The sequence below is a fragment of the Festucalex cinctus genome, chromosome 7, assembly GCF_051991245.1.
Source record: "Festucalex cinctus isolate MCC-2025b chromosome 7, RoL_Fcin_1.0, whole genome shotgun sequence".
NCBI lineage: Eukaryota > Metazoa > Chordata > Actinopteri > Syngnathiformes > Syngnathidae > Festucalex > Festucalex cinctus.
In genome coordinates, this window is record NC_135417.1 from 19,457,284 (window position 1) to 19,484,513 (window position 27,230).

Here is a 27,230-nt window from a genome sequence, read left to right on the forward strand (position 1 = left end):
AAAGGTAGTTGTAGCCCACATGCTGTTTTTGTGGAAAAAGGCACTTACAATACAAAATTAATAAATGTTTAAACAAAAAAAAACAAAAAAGGCACTTTTATGTCTCTATTTGTCATTTTGTCTTGCAAAGCAGACTGGAGTAGATCATGACAATGTTGTGCATATCTGTAAATTGAAGCAGAAATCATTTGTCAATCAAATCATTTTGAATCGAAAATTGTTTGAATCGAGAATCGATTCTGAATCGAATCGTAGACCCAAAAATCGTAATCAAATCGAATCGTGAGACAGCCAAAGATTCCCAGTCCTACTGGTAACGTTCAGAATATAAGGGCATCATTGAGCAGATATCAATTGATAAAGCTCAAACATTACCTGGAGCTTTGTAAACCTCATTGATAAGGTTTTCGCTGAGTGTCGAGGGAGCCCCATTCAACACGCCATGTGTCCAGCTCTGCCAGATTGCTTGGAGCAAATGCGTCTGGGCTCTTGTGGCCTGCACAGTGAAGTGGGGAAGCTCCAAAATGTACTCTGTGGTGGGGATTGAAGATCTTTTACTCCTGTAAGATAATGAAAAGCAACAGAGAAAGATTGTTATGTGGAGGATAGTACAACTGAAGGCAAGTTACTTAAACAATAAATGCTGGTCAGAAACATACGGAATTTAAAAAAAATGGTGGAAGCTCTTGGTTAACGCTAAATAATATAATAATAATAAAAAAAATAACATTGCCATGATAGCACAAGAAGCTCAGCAGGAAGACTTGGATTCCAAAATCAAAGCTTCTTTAGTTACTTGGCTGCCACTTGGCTGCCACTTTGCCACCGAACCCTCTCTCAGCTCAGTCCAAACTGAAATGATGATTTATGTGAAGGGATATCCACCTCGGAACGTAACATGGAAAAGAATCTTGACAGTTAAAATTTCGTCCGTCAACTGAGAGCGAGACGAGCATGTGTCTATGTAGAAGCATGCGTGTGAAAGACAAGCTTGAGTGTTCAGGGAGGATGAGGTAACAGCAGTTGGATCGGTGTTCTTTAAGTTTATGTCCATCAGGCCCTCAATGACCATAAACATATTCATCTTCTGACATAGATATGTAAACACACACATCACACAAACATTTTGCACTACACGCTTCTGCCCAGCTTGTACTGTGCGTGCACAAGTATGCGTTAAGTCCTGAACAGAGCACATTACGTGGTTCATTTCCGTGTGTGCACAACTGATACATGCAAGAAATTCTGCATTTGTATGCAGTGGTATAGTTATATGACTAAAGGTGAAAATACAGACTATTTTTTTCCAAATATGGCCCTGATGTGAAGAACATCACAGTTAATTTAATCACACATTCACTTGGATCACATCCCATTTAAAGTGTGGGGTATGTCACGGGGTTTTTCTCCCCTGCTAAGCAGCTCTGCAATCGTTTAACTTCTCTACTTCTCTCGCTCTCCTTTCAGTGTCTCTACAACGTTCCCTTTATTCTGCTCCTGGGTGGTTCAGCAGGGTGACACGACCTGTTAGCTATACACAGACGGGTGCGGAGTACTGAACCGCATGCTGCCTTGGAGGGGGGCAACAAAAAGACAGAGGAAGTTTGATAGAAAGAAGATAAAAGTGAAGAGAAAACGTGACAAGGTCAATAGGTTTCACTTGATAGCATGCATATTTTTAATCCACAGCTACATGTGGTGCATTTGACAACCATGCTTCTCAACTATTAAAATCAGCACGGTAACATTCTATACAGCTTGACATCAAACGGATTTTCATGTGTTTGTGCATGCCTGTGTACACAGAGTTACATTTTGCTGATGTACAAAAGAAAGTGATGGGGACCATGCAACAATAATGTGCCCCACATGCAGAGCAAATGTGTCTGCAAAGCCACTTCAATAGGCGGATTGGCAACGGATAAAGGTTTGTTGGCTTATTCAAGTGTGATTCCAAGGGAGTTGTCATGCGCAGGCAGTCCTCTAAAAGCTTAATTATGCACCTGCTTTGATAATATTATGCCCAACTCATCGTAAAAAGCAATGTGGATGGACTTAAATCAGATGCAGAAAGTCTCATTAGGGTCAGGATTTGGATGTGAGGACAGCAAGACACATTTCAGATTTCAGTTTGCAATGCAACGTGGTAAACAGCTGTCCGACACCATAGGTGCTGAAAACAATTAATGTATCCAAAGAGAAGCATTTAAAGTCTAAACTAAAAGTAGTAGTTACCACACAAAACAAGAACCATATAGATTGGGCAGCTAACAATTTGTTGTATGAAACTCTGTAGTGGGTTAGGAGAGATCATTAAAGCATTCTACGAGGATTATGTAGAGAGTAGACCCACGAGTAGTGGCCCTACAACCCATTTGGGATCTTGTCTCATAGACGTGCGTCTCCCTGACTTCAACATCAACATCTCGTTGAACTGACAGTCTGACCACACAGAAGTCATAAGTCAATAAATTATCTATTGAGAATGTGGATGATTAAAAATATGTTGAAAAGGGAAATTTAAAATTACTCATGTTTTGAACAATAAGGGATCTTAACTTGAGCTCGCGCCAAGTGTAGTTCACAACATCAAGCCCTACTTCCCGTCCTGTCCTCTGTTGGTGCTGTGATAAAATCATACTCCAAATTGAGGTAAAGCCAACTGGAAGACTCCCAAACTGCTGGACTTGGTTACTTACTGACTGGCACATCTGTCTTCCTCTCTACTGCCCTAGTCAGAATCAGGCAAAATAGGGCACGCATGGTGTTGTGCAGAAGTTATGAGTTACAGACAGCAGAGATACTATTGCCCAATCTATTTCTTCTTAAGACTGGCGAAAATGTGTAAATCAAGCGGAAATCAAGTTTGTTTTAACCTTGCTCTGCAAACTGAATTCTCGCGGTATTCAAGAGTTCACAAACTCCCGAGAATACATCTTGTACCGAGCCCGTTGATTTCCACCGATCGAACCACAGGTGGTTCGGACCAATCACAGAGTGACATTGTGTTTGGGGCGTGATATGCAGCTGTGACAAAACCAGGAAGCCAGCGCCAAAGCGAGGGCAAATAAACAAACCTATTAACCTAACATGGACGAATGGACACTGCAATGAATTTTGTTCTTGCAGAATTATTCATAGTTTCCTTGTTGAACAGCAAGAGGCGCTTCATGCATTAGCTGGTAAAGATGTTGGTGCTCCCGACGACAAGAAATGTGCACAATGCCGTATCATCAAATTAGCTCAAATTATTGTACAGAATGTCCCGCCTTTCCCGACCGAGCAAATCACCGTGGAGCAGTCCGAGAGTGATATTGTGGAGAACTCCCTTGAGTGAATCACAAATATCAATCTGGCTTTTGTCAGGTGAAGTTTGTTCGAGTCCTTAAAATGAATAAACAAACTCTAAAAAGTGTGAGAATTAACAGTATTGACTCACATAATAACCTATTTCTCTCATATAATTTCTAAAGATCCCATCTTAACTCAGAGCTGGTTTGAGATGCATTCTGCCAATTTCCATCGGCTATGACTGTATATGTCTTGTCCTTAAATGCACCAATTTTAAATAAAACATTCATACAGATCAATGGTTCTCAGGCAGGACACTGTGGTCATGACATTTAGACAAACGCAGCTCTTTTGTGTATGATTTTACTTCTGCCAAAAGAGTCCTCACACTAATGCAAATGCTGACAACCAAAAAGTCAAATTAAACGTAAAAAAAAATAAGACCTGCATCTTGCCATGATTGAAAATAAATTGCCAAGAGCAGCTGGTCCAAATGGTTGATACAGTGTCCCAGAATACAAGCTTGGAAGCGGCAGACATTTTTCCACAGTGTTCATTTTTGTTATTACTCATATCCTGCAGAGGACTAAAAATCATTTCCCTCACTCTTTTCAAAATACAGTGACAAAGACAGCTGTGGCGATTGGAAGGTCGACAGGAGATGAGGAGCAAGGTGCCTGTCAAAGGACCACAAACAAGGAGAAGACTATATTTACACAAATTAATATTCCCTGGCGCAGGTGGGGTCTATCTGTAATGAGATCTCAATGTGAAAATTCAATTCGAACGACAAAAAAACTTTTAACAAGTCTGCACAAACTGGTTTAAAAGCCAGGTTTTGTAATGTAAAAGAAGATGAGACCATGATAAATGGACAATCTTCGTAAGATGAGCTTCCATCTGGCCACCATACCCCAAAGCCCAGTTACATGAAGAAGTTGCCACATTTACTAAGCACCCCGTACTTGCCAGAAATTCCTGCAGCACCTTCAATGTAGCTGTTGGCCTCTGAGGAGCCTCTATGGCCAGTTTCATTCTCATCTTTTCATTAATTTTGGGGAGGCCCCCTCTAAAATATTTCATTATTTTTTTCAATGGAGTTATACAGATTTTTGGGCACGACAATGGAAGAAAGTTTTGAAATCATTTATCTTGCGCTCATTTTTCAAAAACCTGGCATCAGAACAGGGAAGTGTGGACTTTCAAAGCAGCTGTAGTAGTAAATAAGTATAAGTGAGTAAATAACTTCAGGGAGCAAAAGAAACATGTCAATAAAGTCAGTCATTTTCAACCATCAATACATTGTGCTTATCTGAAACACTTCACTCCACGGCAGCTCCAAAATAATCTACTTTAGCGTGACATATAAGTCAGATAGCTGAAACTGATAGCCACTGTCTTGGAGCCTGTGATGTTATCAAAGTTTCTCTAATCATTCACTGTCACACCCTGTATTGATTAAGCAAAGCAAACATTACCAAAAGAAAACAGTCAATAAGTATCTGTTCTTGTTTTACAATTGCAAAAACAACAAAAACAAAACTATTCAAATTAATTTGGATGATATCCTCAGCGCTCAGTGAACAGAATACCAGTCAGAAACTTGAGCATGTTCTAAATTAAAAATTAGAAGAAGAAAATGTGTTTCAAATTTGACTGGTACTATAGTAAATAAGTGGTCTCTGACCAGTTATGCAGGACGACATTTCATTGGGTGCCAAAACCTAACTTTGGGAATATTATTTAATTTGTATTTTTCAAAAGCTTTGTCTGATTCATATACACAGATGTATGTATAAATTAAATTCTTCATCTTACAGAAAACTTTTGTCGTGGAAGCAAAACCATTATAAGCTTTCTCATTCCTTATAGGTTGCAAACCTATGACGATGTATTCGGGCCACGTACAAACATATTTTTTTAGAGGGCGGGGGCAATATTCTGAGAAAAAAACTCGCAAATTTGCGAGGAAAAAAAAAACTCGTAAATTTGCGAGATTATAAAGTAGCACGTGTGAGTTTATTAAGTGGAATTTTTTTAGTTTATACAGTTCGAGTTTATACAGTGGCAAATTTGCCACAAAAAAACTCGAGAAACGAGAACTACACGTAGCGTACTACTCAACTGTTTGTGGCAATACTTTTCGGTCAAGTTTCCAAATAAGGAGATAGTAATTGCTTCGGTGAAGCATTGTGTACGGCCACTGGCCCACAACAAAGACGCCTCGCTTTGTGAAGGTTCACGCCCTGACGATCAAGCATTGAAAGGGATAGTTCAGATTTTTTGACATGAATCTCTATTTCATCCTCACCTCCAGTCGTGTACAGACAGCGTTCTGTGACACAAGTTCTGGTCCGGTGTTGGATGAAAGGAAAATAGTCCGGCAAGTTGGCTGGGGCCACCTAAATAAAGCGTTCTTCTTCTAAAAACGATTTGTGTTCAAAATAGGGATACATTTGCATCACAAAACTCCCTCCTGACAAAAAAGTCAGACTCCATTACCGCAGGGTACTATTTTCCTGTGCGTCGCCCTGTAGACAGCTGATAGACGCGCTGCAGACAGCTGATAGTTGTGCCTTCCGCCTTCGAAAAGACAAACAACTTGTAGATTAGTGTGCATCTATCAGCTGTATACAAGGCGCTGTGCAGTGATACGAACGAACAGAAAATTAGTGCCCGGCGGTAATGGAGTCTGATTTGTTTTCAGGAGGGAGCTTTGTGATGCAAATATATTGCCCCCGCCCTCTAAAAAGATATATATATTTATATGTGGCCCTAATACGCCACCATAAAAACCAGTAACATATTTAAAAAAACAAAACAAATCAAATGTGTTTTCCAAAGGCCAGTATGTAATCACAGGCTTATTTCACCTGTATTAAAAGAAAAAGCGAAAACATCCCATATCATATTTGTAATTAGGCCCTTAAAACAATCCTGTTTGTTATGTACAGCCAATCAAGTGCACTGACTGCTATGTAAAATCTTTGTAATCAAATAATGTGAGCAGTTTCACATGGGCCAAACGCAATCATGACATCCAGCCAAGAAACCTAACAAACATCTCTGGAGCGAGTGGGGAATGAAGATGATGCAGCAGCTAGTTTTCTGGTCACTTTTCAAGGTTTTACTGTTCCTCAAACTTGTTCCATGTGTGCATTTCTCAGTCATCTGTCCTGTAATAACTAAACTAAGAAACAGTAGAGTGAAACTCACTCCTGCTTTCTCCTCATAACTCCCTCTCACACACTCAGCTACACACACGCACCATCTGGAGCACCCTTGACCTAACACACATGCACACACACATTCTCAGGAGAGAGCTTCATTACACAGGGATTACTAAAAGAAATGTTTTAATCAAGTTGTGCAGACAGCTGCAGATCGCAAGGCGAGAAAATGGCAATGACGTGGTTCATCAGGCGTTAAAGGAGAACATATCAAGAGGCCTGTGAATGTGAGGCATGTGCATGAGTGTATGACAGTGTACGTACTGTAGCTTCCTGCCACTGTCTAACGTCCAGCTGTGTAGGACGTGTGGGTCATTATTAGGTTAAGAATTATTGTCAGTTGTATTTCCAAGTTTCACTCACAGCACTTGTAAATCATGTCACAGTGAAATGACAAATACAGCAGAGTAATTTTGTTTGGTATTATTCTGGGGTAGAAGACAGAAAATGGAAATATGGACTATGAAGCATCAAAAATTGGATCAACTTGTTGATGGGAAGCAGTGGAGCAGCACCGAAGTCTGAGGAATTGTGGGGAGGAGAGGAAAGTGGAATGCACACCACAGTGATAATCCATTCAGAGTTGATAATCCATCCACCCTTCCCCATTTCCCACTGTTTTCCCTCCCTCAAACTTGAGGTCCTCAGATGACTGATTCAGGCATGCAGTCAACGGAACACATCAACACCTGCTCTTAATTTCACCATATTATTTGCAGCTTTCACAAAACCATCTTACTGTAGAATTGAAATTAAATAAATACTCTTAGGTGGAAAGGACAATGATTTTTGAACATGTTATATAAGTTTGAGCTATCAGTGTCGAATTCAGTTAGTAGATGACACCAAGGTCTGCTTGTTGGAGTTTCATCATAGGCAAATATTCTATCCATCTATCTATTTCATGCACTGCTTAGCCTGCTTAGGGTCACAGGAAACGGGAGCCTATTCCAGCTTCCTGCGGGCAAAAAGCAGATGACACCTTGGACTGCTTGCAAGCCAGTCACAGGGCACATCTACTGTAGAAACAGACACTTCACACTCAGGTTCACAGTCACACAATGTCACTGAATGGCATCTGAACACACGCTTTCTGCAGTCGGGCCATTGGCTACTGGTAACTGGGCATGGGCCATTACCGGCTTTGTGGTTTATGTGGTTCTAAAAAGTCAAAGCTTCAATAACCGCAAATAGTCTGCCGCCGGTAGTAAGTAAAACATTTACATAAAATATTGGATTGCCTTGTTTAACTGACTATATTAGTTATTCCATGCAAGTACAATACTGTTTCAGACAAAGCTCAACATAGCCATAACATATGAACCCTAATTGAAGGTCTTTCTTTTATAATTACTTATTATTAAAATACTGTATTATACACTGTATACGCAGATAAATAAAACAGAAGTATCTGTCTATCAGTATTGTATCTATTCAGCAGCCATCTTGAGTTGGTTTGTGAAATGTGTGAGTCTTGTTGAGGTGCATATTCAAGGTTCTACATTCAGGCCACCTAAAGTTTATGCAATCATCATTTCATCTTATTACTGTGCACATATTTGTGTTTGTCCGTCCATCCATCTGTCCTTCCATCCTTCCATCCCTCCATTTTCTACCGCTTATCTGGGGTCGGGTCGCAGGGGCAGCAGCTTTTGCAGTAAAGCTCAGGCTTCTTTCTCCCAAGCCACTTCATCTAGCTCCTCCGGCGGGATCCCAAGGTGTTCCCAGGCCAGCCGAGAGACGTAGTCTCTAGTGGGGTTCTCCTGCCGGATCTCATCCCCGACCCGGAGAGGGCACTCAACCCTTTTCCGACCATGGTCTCGGATTTAGAGGTGCTAATCCTCATCCCACCAGCTTCACACTCCGTTGTAAACCCCTCTAGTGAAAGTTGGAGATTGCGGCTTGAAGAAGCCAACAGCACCACATCATCTGCAAAAAGCAAAGATGCAATGCTGAGGCTAGCATACCTGACCCCCTCAACGCCTTGGCTGCTCCTAGAAATTCTGTCCATAAAAGTTCTGAACATAGTCGGGGGGTCCTGGGAGCTATGTTGTCTAGGGCTTTATGTCCCTGTCAGGGTCACCTATGGCAAACAGATCTTAGGTGAGGAGCAGGACAAAGCACGGTTCATGGACCTCACATGATGAGAAAAATATATGGACGGACATTTTGTGTTAGTGTTAAATCCTTCCATAATGACTTGAAAAATATATAAAAGTACAAAAATGCCAAATGTTAAAAATTCAGTTAGATTTTAGACTGCAAAAAAAAAAAAAAAATGTAACATGCAAAAAAAGTACAGAAGTAGCTTCTTAACACTTCCTTATAGGTACAAGTTTGCCAAAAAAAAATATCTTAAAAATAACCTTTTTATTTGACCATTGTTGACTCAAACATCTTCCAATTAGCAGATTAACACCTTAGCTGTTCACATTGGGTACCCATGATAGCCTCTGGCCAAAAGTTTTCAGAATGGATTCGGGTCTGAATTTACTGTCCTCTGACGTCATGCGCGCAGTGTGTACATGAAGAAGGGAGATTGCAGTTTCATATTTCGGCCACACGTGACAGTAGCTATTCAAAATTCAATTTCCTGCATTGAGCAGCTTTAAAGGATTAAATAATACAGTATAAAGACACAACATAAATAATCAACTTACCGTAATTGCCGGACTATAAGCCGCAACTTTTTTCACACGCTTTCAACCCTGCGGCTTATACAATGATGCGGCTCATATATGTATTTTTTCTGACGGCCGCCAGGGGCGCTCGAGCAGAAAATGTAAGAGTGAGACAGGTGGAATATATGTTTCGAGGAAGACACAAGTTTAATGTAACTTTGCGCTTTGTGCATGAATAAAATGAGCATGAACACACCCTCATCCTGGAAAACACAAGAAGTCTCAATCTCAGTGACTTTTACCGGTATGTTATTTTTAACCAGCCCTGTTAGTCACTACCGTATGGGCTGCTGTGTTACTTCCGCGTCACAGGCACTGTTTGGAAATAAAAGCTAAGGTATATTATTAAACCTTTGAAAACTCTTTCTGTGTACCGTCTTTCTTTGTAAATATCTCACGTTTCAATGTGGGCACATGCAGATTATGTATGTACAAAATGCCTTTTCCTTTAAAAATGTACTGGGTGCGGCTTATAATCAGGTGCGCCTTATAGTCCAGCAATTGCTGTATTTTATTAATCATGAATACACAGGGCTAGTACCGATCCAGGACACCGCAACGGCTCCCCGGCAGGGCCACCATTCAATCAATGTTAATATAGGTCCCTGATATTGTTGATTGGCTGTCACATCATTCATTATCTGCTGCTGCCACTGAATTACTGTTTAGGGACGGTAACAAATTCCAAATCTAATTGGTTCGATTACCATACAAATATTGTATTATATTCTCATTGTGATCATTGTCATTTTAAGTATATTTGCTAAACATAACAACTCAGTGCGGCATTCATTTCCTCATTCTTGGTTTCGCTTGGAGACATAGACCAGGTGCCGCTAACCTAGACCAACTATGAACAGAAGTAATGAGGCATTACAATCACACCACAAGGCTCATGCCTCAGATGCCTCAAGCAGCCTTCATAAATCACCAAATGAGCTAATCTAGAGTCTAGACTACTGGTCCAGACATAGTAATGGACTTTTCAACTTCACATAAAACAAACCTTCAAGTTGTGTTAAAAACAGAATCAACTATTGACATTGACAATGTAATCGAGTAACAGCAAGAATTAGGTACCAAGGGAAAAGAAACTCTCTTTTCGTTTAGAAACATTAACAGAGCAAACGAGCTTTTTGTGGCTATATAACATGCACCTGTAATGCCACATGGTATAAGAAATTATCCCCTCTGAAATAGCTGTGCGAGAAACAGGGGCTGTTAAAAGTGCCACATAAAAGCTGACGTGGGACTGAATTATGGTCTGCAAAGCGACCAGCCACACTAAGGTGCCGAGGGTTTCTTGGTTTGTTGGTTGGTTGGGCTGGCGGGCCCCAGACTTGGCCTACCTCCATATGCTGATGCTTTCAGGTGGCCCTGTATATTGCATGGCATGAGTGTGAGGGGGGTAGAGCTCAACGGTGGATCAATGCAGGTGGCACTTCTAACACCCCTTCAAGCGCCACATAACTCAACAATCCCTACATTTTATAGTACTGATCTTATCTGGGATTAAGGGCTTAACAGCCAGAAAAATTTAAACTGAACACAGGAGAAGTTGGAAGCTCTAGACATTGCAATCGTAGAGAAGTCTATGTCAGGCTAAGTATATTGCTGCTGCCCATCTGTTGAAAAAAAAAAAAAAAAAAGCTCCCTATGGTCACTGAAATAACTAAAAAATTTACATTTTGACAGGCCAAAGAGCTTCTAGAAAAATATTGTCCTCTAAACAGGCAGACTTGTAGCTTTTAGGCAAGTTACATAATGTTTATAGACACAAACTGAAGCCTATCAAGAAAAGACTACATACTGTGAAACATGCTGAGTTATGTTCTGGAGCTTGTTTTACTACATTTGGCACAACCTGTCTTGAGTCTGTGCAGTGTACAATAAACGTAAATAAAAGTCCACACTGCTGCGGATGGATGGATGGATGGATGGATGGATGGATGGATGGATGGATGGATGGATGGATGGATGGATGGATGGATGGATGACACACTTAGTGTCAATATGTCAATGATTTTGTGTTCATGTAGTTATATGAAAACATTTTTGCCATCTTTATAAGATAATCAAATAAATGTAAATATGAGAGAAAGATAAGACAAGTTAATACAAAATTCAGTTTTTAAATAGATCTATTAAGAGGGGAGAAAATGTTGACAGCTACCTGGCACTGTTTGGGAAAAGTACTTGACTAGGGCTGGCACCTATCTCAGCCGGCTCTGGGCAGTAGGCGGGGGACACCCTGGACTGGTTGCCAGCCAATCGCAGCATTTAACACATTCAATTTCGTTTTTTAAACAAAATACTGTATAAGGACAATTGGTACATGAAGACACATGTGCCATGTTAAGTTTATAAGTAAATACATGTTGATATTCTTTCATTTTTCTTAGCAAGACACCATGTCCAATCATTGGTAGCTATTTTTGCATTAATTGAAGGCAATTAACTTCAAAGACGCTGCTGGTTTTTATTTTTTAGGTACAATGCAAGCTGCAAAGGCAAACGTTAACTACCTATTTAAAGTTAACGAGCAATATCGATTCTGACGCCTGCGTATCGATACGTGTATTGTAATGAGGCCCGCAACGATATATTGCCGTATCGATTTTTTGGGCACACGCCTACCACTATGTACATTTAATTTTATTTTTTTAAGATGAGCATTTTGACTGACTACACCCAAACCCGATTACCTCCAGATCTGTTCAATCAAGAAATGACTTCAATAGAACAAAAATTATGAATGTAACTACGGTTCTATGAGTCCCGAACGACCGCCAGTAGGCGGTGCTTCAAAGCACGGAAATTCCCCACGCGCATGCGCCACTCAAGTAATAATGCCAAAAAAGGGACACCACAGTTCCGGTTTACATCAGCCCCATGTATAAAATGGGACAGGAACCGGAACACAATTTCTCAGAACCTTCTCGCACAAAACACACGAGGGCTCCGAGTGACAAGCAATGCTGGCGGTCGTTCGGGACTCATAGAACCGTAGTTACATTCGTAACTTCCATTCTATTGAAGTGACTACAAAGCCATTCTTGAAGCTTTAGGAATGCAGCAAACCATAGTGAGAGCCATTATCCACAAGAGAACACATGGAAATGACCCCAAAAGTACAGCGACATAAATTCCAGGAGGTCAAAATGGAACCCAGGACAACATCTGAAAAACTGCAGGCCATCTCTGTTCAGATCAGTGTTCATAAATGAACATGGAATGTAGCATTTCAGAAAAAGAAGCTCATTACACAGTCTACTTCAGGACCTCATGGGCGACTGGGTCTGATTGATGGAAGCATGAATTCTGCTCTTTACAAGAAAATCCTGAAGGAGAATGTTCGGCCATCAAATTGTTACCTCAATTTGAAGTGAACTTAGGCTCTGCAGCAGGGCAACTATCCAAAACACACTAGGAAGTCAACTTCTGAATGGTATAAGGAGGAGGAGGAGGAGTTACCTTGGGTTATCTTTGCCTGGTATTTACATGTGGTTGATATTCTTAAACATTAAAGTCGGGTTACTATACAAAAAAAAATAAAAGAATATGAAAAGAGGAAAATTACTATAATTCAATGTAATTTCACAAAATAGCTTCCAAAGTCACTCGAAGAATGTTAAATATGCTAGCAGAAGTAATTTATGAAGCCAAAATGTTGCACTGTTTATAGTTTCAATATCTTAAAGCTGCTTAAAACAAGCAATTGAATTTCTTGAATTTTGAATTGCTACTGTCACATGTGATCGAAAAAAGAAACTGAACACTCGCTTCTTAACTTCTTAACTCGCTTAATATTAACTGTGCGTGAGACGTCACATCTGCAGACAGAAGGCGGGAAATTCGAAACTGAATCCAGTCTGAAAATTATTGGCCAGAGACTTGCAGGAGTGCCCATTGTGAACAGCTTAGGTGTTAATCCGCTAATGAGAAGATGTTTGAGTCATAAATGGTCAAATAAAAAGACTATTGTAAATATATTTTTAGGCAGATTGCTACATAGAGCAGCTTTAAAGTATTAAGGATTTGAAGTAGTAGTAAATAGAAGACAATTAATTGCCATCTTTCACCCTAACCTACTGAGACAATATTGTAGTGTCAAAAAAGGCTTCAACTGGTTGCCATGCTCCTGATCCCATGCCACAATAGAAATAAAAAATAAAAAAAACGCTCATCTTGTTCTCAGTGATCCTAAATTGCAAAAAGCTAAGTAACCTTAACCTCTGATACTGTCGGAGAACTTGACTGTACGGTAGATTCACGTTTACTCTTTAACAACTGTTAATATTATCTGTTAAATATTAACAGAAGCAATTTACACAGTGTTACACTATGCGACTCAAATCAAATGTGCGATGGTAAGAATAAAAACTGGAGACATTTTATCGGATTGTAATGATTCCAATTTACAATGAGGAAAACTGCAAGTTGATTCAGGTGTCCAAGGTTTAGCTAATAATGAAGGTTCTATCCAAGAAATGTATGATTAAGAAAAAAAGCATGATCTCAAAATTCCCCCAATAGGTATATGGTCACGCCGCAATCTCTTCAGTGCTGCAGTCCAGTTAGAAGCATTGTAGATTATCTGAAGAGATCCAAGATCTGATCAAATAAATCACGCAGCGTAAAGATCAAGGTTGGCAGAGAAAGGATGTCAGAGCAATGTACTTTCCCCACTGAAAGTCCCAAAACTGCCCACTGTGCAAGATGAGAGTCTTTGTGGTTGAGACCAAGAGCAACATGAACTGAGGACTGAAAACATACAGGAGAGGAGCTGGACCGTTACAGACGCTCAGTGGTTATCCAAATGTTATTGTAAACAGCCATAGATGATTTGGTTTAAGTATGTCAAATGTGAGTGCTGATTTGTTTGTTGAAGCAAAATATTGAACAGAATCAACTGAACCGCATCACTTGTCTTCCCTAGTTAAACCAGTCACAATCACATTCCCTTCAAATGGAAAGTCCAGAAGGAGATGGTACTTCCAAATAGCAATCCAATCCAAAAAATTTTTTACTCTGTACTGAATTAATTTAGTATTATGTTAATGTATTGATTCTAACTGAAAATTCAATTCTGTATATTTTCACATTCAGTTTTCCAAATATATATTCAGTTATTCTAAATGGAAATTCAGTTCTTCTCAAAACAAATTCAGTTTGCTTGAAAGATATAAGGGTACTTTAGGAAGAGCAATCGATCGCAGTGACACATCTCTTCGACCAGTCAGCAACAGCGTTTCTGAGCACAAGACTCTGGCTCTTCAGAAAATCGAATATCCTAAGGAGTTCTTAACCTTAACAGAACACAAAGTCAAGCAAATGGGTTACTATTGGTTGATGAATTCAATTTATACCTCCAAGGACCATGAGTCACCCATGGGCCGGCTCTAAAAATAGCTCAACAGTGATGGAACATTGTAATTTCCAAGGAATGCTGTAGACTGATCACTAGAAAACAAAAACAGAGATTTATACAGTTTGTGTTAATACGATTTTGACTCTAGCTGGATAGAGATGAGGAAGCAAGTCATGTAAGACACAAAAAGGTCAAACTTAAGTCAAGTTATACTTGAAAGATCCAAAAGTCTTGCGCAAGAGCACCCTGTCTCTTAATCAGTTGAGAGTAGTAGATGTGCAGGGGGAGCTTGTCAGTGTTATTTCTAAGGGGTGGTCCCAGATTCACCCCCCCCCCCCCCAAAAAAAAAAAAAAATCAAGCATAGTGTATGATCTGTGAGGTTTTCTTTAAAAGAGAAACAGAAAGTGAAGAATAACATCCGTTTCAAATCCGAGTCCGCTATTTGATGTAGGCAGGTCAGAAAAGGCACACTTGGAGATCAAACAAGTAACTACAAGTTTCATACTGAGAACAGAGATGTAAAACAGCCTTGCCATAGACCTGCTCAAACTGAAGACTAAATGGTAGATTTCTTGTTTCCTGTGTGATCTGCTCTCAAACGTACACCTATGACAATTGTCTGGAAAAGAAGTCAAGAAAAGTTTAAATCATGTGCAGCCCTTTGACAAGGGCTAAGTAATGGAGGGGAAACTGATTCCCAAGTCAGACACTTGACTGCTAGGTGGGAGTAAAAGTGCACAAGCTAGATGCATTTTGTATATTTATATGTTATAAATAAACAAGAATACTGATTTTCAGTATTGATTTTAATCAATATGTCCAGAAATATTACCTAGTTCAATCAGCTACGTTACGATTAAGACTGATTCTGTCCGACGTGCATTGCGCACTGGCTGTATTTCAATACAAAATATGAACTAGCCAGGGATACAGGGCAGGGCAGGCAGTGCTTGTCGCATGGGGTTCTTTAAAATCGTATCCATCCGTTACATTAGGTACTCACCAGCATGCAGGCTTCTGGATCATCTTCCCATAAACTGCTGTGCTGAAGGATGGAATAACTGGGATGAGAGGAGGGAACCTGCCTGTACTGTCTTGGCATGTCAGCCCTGCCTGGAACCCAAACACCTAGAGAAAAGGACAAACATATTAGCTTTAGATCGTTTAGACGACACATCTACATTGTTGCTACACAGTGTTGCCACAGTTACCTTGAAAAAGTAACTTAGTTACTTTACTGATTACTTGGTTTTAAAAGTAACTAAATTGCGTTACTGATTACTTGATTTTAAAAGTAACTAAGTTAGATTAAAAGTTACTTTTTTAGTTACTTTCAGCAGCTGCCGATAACACCATCTCAACATAAAAATAATGCAGTAGAAACGGAGTTCCAAATACTTTATTGAAAGTGCATTTTTAACATGAAAATAAAGTTTTTTTTTATGAAAAACAAAATAGGCAGTCTCTCTTGACTTCTTGTAACGTAAATACTTTTTATAAAACAAAAAATAAAAATCTATCCAGGTTGAAAATGAAAATCCCCTAAATTCCTCTATTGTTTGTTTGTTCCGCTATTCCAGTGTGTACACATGTATCAGTTTAAATATTTATTAGTAGTTATTGACAGTTATAATTGTTTTTTGGTTTGTTTGTTTTTTCTCTTCAAAATAAGGATCAGGAAAACAAAAGGTTGATAATTTAATGTTAAATATAAATATTTAACCTTTAGACAGACACCAACACAATTAAACAGAATATTTGCACATTGTGAAGTATTTCAGAAACATAAATTTAAGACATGAAATAAACCTACCGTCCAGCCAAAAGAAATATGAAGCCACCTTATGGAACAATAAATCTATCAAACACATTTTAACCACTTAATATATGCAAAAATATTTCCAAAAGTTCATTTCCCTTTTTAATCAACAATTTTTGTATTTAACAATTGTTTTTTCTTTTGTCATCACTTTCATTTTTGGTTAATGTATGACATCTTTTTTTGTTTTTTTAATCTGAGACACGATGATGACCACAGAATCACTACTGTTTATATTTTGTTTTTTGGGCTGTCGTAATCGCGGGCACGTCTCAGTTCTCCTATCTGCTGCTCATGCTAGTTGTAGACATTGACAGGGAGCCACAAACTGAGAAATGAGATACTTGCAGTGTGCTTTTAGCTTAGCTGGTGTGTTGGCTGTGGGACATACCTGTGTCGTTTGAATCCATGCATTGGATCGTCACGGGAGTTATTCTTTTTGGCTCGCGCGCAGTACCAACGCCGGCCCGGGACATACAAGTGCACCGAGAGGACTCGATAGCCATGGGAAATACCAAGATGTACGGCACCGGCTTCTGCTAACTGTCTCCATTTGTATGTTGTCACTCGTTGCGCGCGCGCGCGCCGTGTCGCGAGCACGGAAACACGGAAGTAGCTTGAATGGTGATGCTACTGAAATGTAAACAAAACAAGTAGAGCACGCAGAACTCTTGCTATTGTTATGAAAACCATAAAGCCTCACTCGCAACCGATACGGTCGTTTAGCTCCCCTTGACGAACGATTGTTCGGTCGAATCGTTTTTTTGTTCCACCCCTACTGAAAACGTAACTTGTCTGACGTCACTCCCCCTGGCGAGAGGGCGGAGACGACCTCATCCCATAATGCTTCACGGACCAGTTGAGGATGGAAATAAATTATTTTTTTACCACTTTTATGGTCCATAATGCACACTTTTTTGTTGTGTTGTGTGCCTGTTGGTTAATAAAACTAGTAGTAAAAGTATCATCACTTTTGTTTTGAATGTGCAAACCATTCATGACCAGACCATGGCTGAATTCAGTGTGGTGATCAATGACTTCTGCCTCATCTTCGTAGTTAGCAGTAGTTGTTTGTGACTGTTGCAACAGTGAGATAGTTTGCATTCTTCATGAAAAATGTGGAGTAACGCATTGATTCTCTGTACAGTAACTTTAATCAGACTACTTTGTAGAATAAAGTAACGCGTTAGACTATTAGTTACTTTAGAAAGCAACTTTTTTGAGTAACGCGTTACTAAGTAACGCGTTACTAAGTAACGCGTTACCGGCAACACTGTTGCTACATTATATATATTTTTTTCTCTCCAGAAGGTTTCTTAATTATATTTTAGAAATGCTTTGAACATTGCGTTGTGCATTTTTGCATCTATGAACAAAGAGTTGATGTACCTTACCAAAATGCTGCAGTTTTATTCCATCTGTCCAAAAGACATTCTCACACAAGCTTTGGGGCTTGTGAATATGCATTTTCGCAAATTCTAGTTGCTTACCAAGAAAATTAATGAAAGAAAATGAAGCATGCTAAGAAAAGAACACTGTGCCTACTGTTAAAAAAAAATAAAAATAAAAAATGGAGGAGGCTTGGTTATGTTATGGATGGATACAATGAAATCTCAAGACTATCAGAGCATTCTGTAGAGCAGGGATGTCAAACATAAGGCCCGCGGGCCGGATCAGGCCCGGAAAGGGTCTTAATGTGGCCCGCGAGATGATTTTGCAAAGTAAAAAAATAAAATAAAATTGTAATGTCGGACTAATTAATCAGCCGTCCACAATTAAAACATAATAAATTTGTACGTTCACAAGCAGTCCACAGATGAATCGTTATGAATTTCATTATTTTACACGCAACTTAAAGTTATGGTTTGTTGAATTATTATTATTTATTTATTTTAATCATACACCAACATAAACGTGTTAAACATGACACAAATTCAATTACTGGTAGCAAAAATAAGAAATGACAAGGATTAGCGTCCTTATAACGTCATTAACTGCGCCACGCAATGCAATGCATTCTGGGAACAATTTATATATATATATATTGTTTTGCTACCTTCCATTTACATTTGTGTAATTTTTTGGAACAATATGATTACAGTTAAGCACCGTCATTTAGGGCTGGTTCACGAAAATCTGCGTATAAATGACGGCAATTGTTTTTAAGTTATATACCGTTATTTTACTGATGCGGCCCACTTGGTAATATATTTTCCTCCATGCGGCCCCTGAGCTAACAAGAGTTTGACACCCCTGCTGTAGAGGAATGTGCTGCCTAATGTTGGTCTCAATCGCAGGTCATGGGTCTTCCAACAGGATAACGACCCAAAACACGCAGCCAAAAACACCTAAGAATGGCTAAGAGAAAAGCAGTGGACTATTCTGAAGTTGCCTTCTATGAGCCCAAATCTAAATCCCATCGAACATCTGTGGATTGAGCTGAAACATGCCATCTGGAGAAGATAGTAAGACATGCTTCAAACCTGTGACAAACTGGAGCAGTTTGCTCATGAGTAGTGGGCCAAAAAAAAATAGATGCTGACAGGTGCATAAGTCCCATTGACAGTTACATAAATCGTTTGATTACAGTGATTGCCTCAAAAGGTTGTGCAACAAAATATTAAGTCATGGGTACCGTTTTTGTCCAGGACTGTTTCATTATTTATTTATTTTTTATTTATTCTGTTGAATGACAAATCAGAAGTAGAGGCAGATTTTAATTGCTTTATTTTCAATGAACTTGTATTTATTGTTAGATAAGTTTCAAGTGATTTCCGTAACCATTGTGGGTTTTTCTTTCATTGACAGAGGGTTACCAACAATTTTGTCCACGTGTGTAATTTGTGTGAGTTAATTAAACTTTTAAAAACCAAACACAGTCAGAGGTGTTTGTAATTTAAAAGTCTACTTTCAAGTAATTAAATGCAATAGTTCAGTTATCTTTAGTGCATGCAAGCATCTTGAATCCACAGTGCATGGGTCCACACTAATGCCACAATACGATGGTCACAGTCTTGATAGAAGGGCATTCGAGAGAAGACAAACAAAACTTAAATAATGAGTGATAGTTGACCACCACACGATACAGTACCATAAATCTATTTTATATAGTACAATAAATCGATCTTGTTTTTTTTTTGTTTTTTTTTGTTTGTTTTTTTGGGGGGGGGGGTTAACAGCGGCAACAATTTTGAAAATATTTTTTCTTTCTTTCATACTTGGATTTATTTATTTACTTATTTTGTCAGAAAATGCACCCCTTGAGCCTTCCTCCCAAGCTGATTTTACTTATTTTTATTTTATAATTGTGGAGGTGGGATAATGGCTTACCACCACCATCAAAACAGACAACCACACTTTGACAACCAGTCTCCATAAAACACAGATTAAGATAAGCCTTAGTTTATACCCATTTCAAGTCACTTCCTGAAATGAGTGAGCTGTGGCCAGACTGACCTCCACTAAGTAATGATCCCACTCTCAAAATACAGAAGTGGAATTTGACTGCTTAATTGCAGAATTGGCAGATGTTCATTGGCTGTTTGGCTAGAATGATCCTCATCCACTGACCAGATGATTGTTAACCCTTCAGTGACCCTGTGATAAGGACTAACAGCATGACATCCAGCAAACATTCTGCCTTCAAAAAAAAAAAAAAAAAAAAAAAAAAAAAAAAAAAAAAAAAAAAAAGTACTTACGGGCCATTTCAGACCAGATTGGAGGTGCCCAGATTAATATAGGATATCTCTGATAGCCTTCCACAAGGTGTGATTACACACATTTGACAAAACTATTTATAGACATCACAATATATACAGTACAATAACTTATGCAGAGAAGCCAGATCAATTGAGTTACAAAAATCTGTCAAATTTAAGAAAGATTTCAATTTGGAATGGTTTGTTGAGCAAAGCGTCCGTGAGTCATGTTGTTCTCAATGAAAAAACTATTATCCTTGTAAGGATGAATTTTTAGGGGGGGGTCAAATTAAGGTATTCAGTGAGTAATATCACTGTAATTCATCATACAGGAAAAAACAATCAAAAACAGAAAAAAATACATTAAACATATATGTCAGTAGACTGCACACTTCTGAAACTGCAACCACTTCAATTATTTAAGCACTTTTAACAGCAATAATTAATTTGCTGCCAAGGAGGTGTAAAAAGCAGTAGTTAGTCGATCACCTTGTTACATCTGGTAATATAAAATATCACACAAACATGTAATTGAATATACCAGTATATGCCAAACTAATTACACCTTAAAACTAACACAGCAACATGGGAAGGTCATAGTGCCAGCAGCAATAGTTGTCTTTAGCATCCCATTGAATGCCTGAGAGGGACCAGAGCAGGACTGGTACTCATCAGGAAGCTCATGGTGCTAAGATTTTTATGACCAGGTGGGAAAAGGTCATCAAGGTCAGTAAAGGGTCCTTTGCAACATATCAGGATGGAATTAGAAGTGTGGCTATTTAGGTCTTTGACTGTAGACATTGGACGTGAATCTTGAAAAAAAAAAAAATATGGTGTAAATGCATTGAGTGACTTTTAATCAGATCTGGCGGAACTTCTTTAAGAACTTTACTTTTGGAAAGGTAATATGAAAATAACTTTTGTAGCTCATAAGTAAAAAATCAAGGACATTTAACCAAATCGTATCGTCATGAAAAGGATAACTTTCCTTTACTACGGTGAACTGGTGAAATGTATCACAACTAATACAACAATTTATAAATGTCCCGTTTACCTTGAGGTAAAAATGTGCGTAGCAGTGATGTAAGAGGTTATCAGGAGGCTGGTTGAGAGCACTAACAGTGCTGACCAAATCCAGTGCATACATCGGGACCGAATATTCAACATTCACTCTCTCCACCTGGAACTGTACAGATGGTAAGGGTCGCACTGGTTGAAATGCTGATGTGTTGACCAGTCCTGGTGTAGCCTAGGGAAATAAATATTGAGGGAAAGAACAACATAAAAGTAAGTATGCATATTTTTCAGTGTTTTCTTCAGTTGTCTTTGTATAAACCTGCTTACACTTTTGAATAATAAAGAAGACAGAGTTTGGCGCACTTTTTATTTTTCCTGACTCACAGACCTCATGGATAAACTAAGACATACGGTACATCTTGGTAAGGTAGGGCCTGCGGGCCACATCCAGCCCACCCATAGTCTCTGCAGCCTTTATGAAGTCAAAATAAAACATCACGTATGCTTCTCTTTCTCTTTTTTTTTATTTTATTTTTTATGTGCATGCGTGTAACGGTTCCAGCAAAAAAATATATATAATTAATAAATAAATAATATTGTATAGTATGCAACTTGCCACACAATGACGTGTAAGATCCAGCTGGCTTTTGTATTGATCAACAGAGTGGTGCGGTACTGACACAGAAGTAATACAATTAGCCCAATGTGCCGCAAAGCTTCACGAGGCCTCATCTACCCATCACTAGCTAGTGTTGGCTTGTTAATGACAATGAGAAAACAGGGGGAGTGCAGTGCACCAGACTAAAGACACGTTTTATTGGCTTGTCTTTTTGGTTCATCAATTTTTCAATTTGCTGTCATGTATACAGTATATTGTGTACTTTATCCCATCCATATCGATTATTGTTGATGTTGGAATGCAATACATCTGTAGAGCTAAACAAACTGTTTGAGCATCGATATCATCACCTAAGTGTGCACAACAATCACAATTGCAGGTCTGTGATCAAATTTCAAGTGGATCTGTCAAGGTTGCAATGTGTACCACTAAGCTAGTGCCACTCTACCTCACCTTTGAAGATGCATACATACGTACATTTATTTTTTTTTGCAAGTTTTTTTTTCTCTCTCTTTTTTTTTTTCAGCCAGCAAAGCGTTTTCATTTTCAACCAAGGATTTTCAGGAGTTTTCAGCAAAGGGTATTTGACTGTGTTTTTAAAAAGGGCTTTAGTTGTTCAATTTGTATGCATTTTTTGTTTAACTCACTGAAATAAAGCTCAACATCTGCACGGCAGATGTGTTTTAATTGTTTCATTTAAAATAAAACTGACAAACTAATTTCTCTGCCCAAATACCAGTGAACCTAACGTATATAAAATGTAACGTACGACAAAGGCTTGTACACTCACCTTGCCTCCTATGATGACAGGCATTAGCATGTGAAGAAGGTTGAATTCAGCCATACAAACTGTGACTGACACTTGGAGGAGTGTGAGGCAAGTGAGTCTGGTGGGGATAAACTCCTCTAATCTTGAAATCTCTTCTGGAGTGACTAGACAAGAACTCTCCTCCACCAATTCTGCAGACATGATAAAGTCTGTAAGCAATACTAGTATTGATAATTAAACACAAGAAAAACTTGAAAACTTACATATTGCTAGGGTGTAGTAAAGAATAACGATCAAATGTGCAGATGTGTAAAAATTAATAGTCTCTTCAAAGTAACTCAACACAGCTACTATTGTTGAAACTGCTGACAACAAAACTTAGTACCGAAAATCCCTAAGTGAAAATGTCCAAATTGGGCACAATGAGCTGTGATTACAATTAAACATATCTGGAGAAGTCTCAATGGCTGTGCATCCGTGCTCCCTATCCAACCTGATGGAAGGTTGCTGCCAATAGGAATAAGTGAAACTCGTAAATAAGTGTGCAAACTTTTCGAAATCCTATTCAAAAAGATTTGAGGCTATAATTGCTCACAAAGGCGCAACTACAATGCATTGAGTAATTTATTTTGCGTTTTTATGTTTTGCCATTTTCATATTGTGTATATATACTATACACTATATATATATTTCATATAGTGTTGTGTGAAAATATGTCGTAAAAAATGTTTATTTAATTTTGAAAAACATAAAATGGAAAAAGTGAACCATATGAATACGTTCTGAGTTCACTGTATGTGCTATAACAATTGCTCAGGCCCAAATGTTAACAAAAGGAAAAGAAAAAAAAGAACATCATATTTATGTTGGTATTAGTTGTGTTCATCTGTTATTTAGTTAGCAGGCTACTTCTCATTCAATGGAGGATAGTGCATAATGTTCCGAAATGGCGAGCTTGGCAAGTGTCAACTTGAGATGAATTAGTAAGACTAAGGAAATCTTTATTAACGCATTTGCTCCCAAAAACGTATAAATACGTTTTTTCTAAATGTTTTTAGCGCCCCAAAGACGTATTTATACGTTTTTGTTTGTTTGTTTGTTTGTTTCATGCTCGAGCATACAGAGGGCTTTGATGCAGCCTCTCAACCGCAAAGAATGGTTGCAAAAATGGTAGGTATTACACAAATAGCCAACAGGTGGCAGCAGAGCAAAGGAGATCAACCAGGGCCATGTTGAAAACAAGCTCTTTTACTCACAATTCTAAATAGATTTGATGAAATTGATTAAATGCTAATTTCCGCAAAACGGAAACGGATAGAAATATACATTTTTTTTCCTGATGAAAGAAGAGACTTTAATCTTTCTTTTGATAGTTTCCATGTTTTTATAGCAATAGAACACAAAATATTCTGTGGGCCTTGCAAAATCAGTTAAAATCCAGTAAAACAGCCAGCAGCGAACGGGATTGCTTCTGTGAAAATGGCTGGGAGCGAATGAGTTAATAAGGAAATCATTTTAATTTTTGGAATCAGACGTTTAACTAAGGAAAGGAGAGAAGGCCCAAAATGGCTGAGATCAGTGACCCATATGAAGAAAGGAAAGAACACACAAACATGTAGCGTTAATCATCTGAATTAACGACCTCATTTTGCATTATCTATCACACATGCTAAGTAAAACCTACAGATTTTATCATTTCACTGTAATGAGAATTATTGCTTTCGATAATACACAGACACACATTCCATATTCTTTCACAATATCCCAGGGATGAACTCGACAGTGTTGCAAGGCTGATCACTAAAGAGGCGTTTGGCTCAACCTCCCTTATACAGTCCAGAAGGTCACTACTTTCATGTACAACGATGTGGTGAAAGATGGGTTGCGCAATAAAATAACAATGTGATGAAGATATTGTAAAGTGCAAACTTGTGTCGTTTCTGGTAGAATGGAGCTGAAATTGTATTGCATCAGTTCAATGTAGGCAGTCGTGTTAACTATTTCAAATGAGTTGTCTAGGGTGCTATGTAACTCCAAAAAAACAACAACAATGTAAGTGTGGACAAATCTTACCTTGCTGCGGTTTACTGTAAGGCTCATACTCGTGGTCCATGGCGCAGGTGACCATTTTAAGTATACGATGGACAGCACTACTGTGAAGTTTGATGTCTAAAGGTCCAACCACAAGTCTCTTGATGGATGCTTCTTGAATAGTTGGCACTACATCTTCTACATTCACAGCAGAAAAGTCCTGAGCATCTACAAAGAGAAAAATGTATTATATACCCCAAATAATCTAAAGGTTAGATACACTTCATTGCCACATTTAACAAATTCTATGCTTCCAACTTGTGGAATGCGGTGCTGCATAAAGGGCACTTTCTGTTCCTGTATGACATGCATGCCAAGAAAGAAAAAAAAATGTGAATGCCATTATTTTATAGCATAATTCAGACTGTTCAAACTGTTGTCTGTATCCTTCATTTCCTAAAAAGACAAATGATTCATATTGCACTTTAAAAACAACAACAACAACAACAAAACACAAGCTTTCTTTAGTAAGTCTGGCTAAAAGTCCAAATCTATTTACTCAAACTACAAAGGATCTGTTTTATACTTTATTTCCTTTACAGAAACATAAATACTGAAGCGCGATTTTTGGCATACTACACCTCAAGCTATTCAAACACAGGCTATTCACTTGCAAGCTAAATTCCTTTTGCATGTACACACTTCAAGCGATCGAATAGCGACAGTTGATTTTCTGCACAGGCTCCACCATTTAATTCGCAAGAGACAAGGTTCGTCTACTGCCAATATTGATATCAACGCACTAAAACTATTTCATTAATTTCTTAATCAAGTAAAACATATCCTCTACTTGAGACAAATCTTGCACAAAATTAGGCAATTGCAATGGTGTTGAGTGGTGCAAGGATTTGATACAGCCCAAAGGAATCAGCTCACACAGCATTAAACTCTTAGAATGATGAGTCTACCAAATGTCCACTCGCACAGCTGTCCCTTCAGTCTCTGCAGGCCTCTGTTCCAGAGGTCCACTTAAAAGACTGTGCTCCCCAGCAATAAAAGTGAAGAAATTAAAAATAAAAGGGGTGGATGAATGGAAGACAGAGAGAGGGAGGACAAAGGGTCACAACTTGCTTTAAGTTCCACCACCACAGAACATTCTTTTAGTTAAGAAGTCAAGAGGAAGTAGAAACTAGGTTCTCAGCTAAAATAGCTCTCTGATGGAGAATATATTTTTTAGATTTCAAATAAAGGGCAACTGGCAATGCCACGTCCTTAGATTTCACTCGGAAGAATTAGGCCTAATATCGAACACATGGCTACAGTTGAATAGTCAGTGACATAATGTAAGGCGGACTATAGTAAGGATTTAAATAGTTTGAAGAGTGTCTCCATTTCTCAAGATTAAAAAGAAAGTTACTTGATTTTGAAGTCAATAGTAAGTGTGACCTGTGTCGGTTAATGTTTCAGTTGACTCAGAGTTTATGTTGGTCCTGTGGCAATAGAGACTAATTTGTTTGGTTGACACTAGATCTGGGCCGTGTGCGGGAAAGAGGGAAATAATGACAGAAGAGAAGCATTCCATTTGACAAGGTAACCACAGTCATCCCACAGGAGTACTGACACGGTTTGTACTGTAAAATATAACTTTGACAGCTAACGATGACAATACCAATGTTTTTTTGTTTTTTTTCGTAATTTTGGATTCTCATCTAACAAATTACTTGCTCAAACAGAAATGAACTAGGACTGCCTCTGCTTAAGTATGATCAACAGCCAGCCAGCCATGATTTTTTTTTCACACATTCTATGACTAGAGTGTCTTACAACATGTGCTTTCTGACCAAACTGGTCAGACTTGATAAAGACACACAGTCGTGTGTTTTAATCAATTGTGGACAACTTATTAATTTAGTAAATGTTATTCCATTTTTTTATTATAATTTCTGCATAGACAAAAGTGCAATATGTCAGACCTACAATGCAACTTTGCCAAACTAAATTCATGCCAAAATCTAATCCAATTCTCCAGAAGGAGGATCATTTATTGTCCAGGTGTTGAATCATGCACAATAAGCCTCTGCAAACTGCACGAGAAACGACAGACAATTTGGCAAGAATTCAACTTCAAATAGATTCCACTTCAACATTTGTCTGTCAGACTGGATTGGCCCTTGAATCAAGCCAAAACCACATGGTCTCCCTGGAGTTCTGAGCTGATATAAATCTTTAATGTCAGTCAGACTTCATCATGTCTGAGAATCCCTTTCATAAGTTTACATCATACGTACATAGCCAACAAATTCAAATATTTAGCAATCCAACAGTACCACATAAACGCATTTGTTGACCCAATGATTTATTTCAGTTAGACAAAAATGTTATCGCTCAATGGAAACTTTCGGTCTCTCTGACGCTGAAGAATGAGGAAGCCCATCTGACTCTCAACACTTGCCAAAAAGAATGACACCTAATTAGGGAAGACGGTCCTAGTATTCACTTTCTCAAGGGCTTACAGGTAGAGAGGCAGAGGAGGAACAGTGTTTCAACAAGCATGGGGAGAATGAAACTCAAATATGTGTCAGCAGACTAAACACTTTTGTGACAGTTGCCCTCCAGGTAAATTGTGAGGGTGAGAGAAAGGACAGGAAGGGTCAAGGACCAGGTGGCTGTGACTCAAACAAGACAATCTCTTTATTCAAGTAT

The 27,230-nt window shown here is 38.6% G+C and overlaps 1 protein-coding gene across 2 annotated transcripts in view; it reads right to left on the bottom strand.

Annotated features, from left to right (window-relative positions):
* vps13b (vacuolar protein sorting 13 homolog B) overlaps nt 1-27,230 on the bottom strand; it is a 337,411-nt gene that overhangs the window by 259,746 nt on the left and 50,435 nt on the right. For both annotated transcript variants that reach the window (XM_077526198.1, XM_077526199.1), the window contains exons 13-17: nt 24,570-24,755; nt 22,518-22,687; nt 21,146-21,340; nt 15,578-15,702; nt 376-560 (exon numbers count right to left, since the gene is read on the bottom strand). In XM_077526198.1, coding sequence (XP_077382324.1) covers nt 376-560; nt 15,578-15,702; nt 21,146-21,340; nt 22,518-22,687; nt 24,570-24,755 — 861 coding nt within the window. The remainder of the gene's footprint in view (nt 1-375; nt 561-15,577; nt 15,703-21,145; nt 21,341-22,517; nt 22,688-24,569; nt 24,756-27,230) is intronic.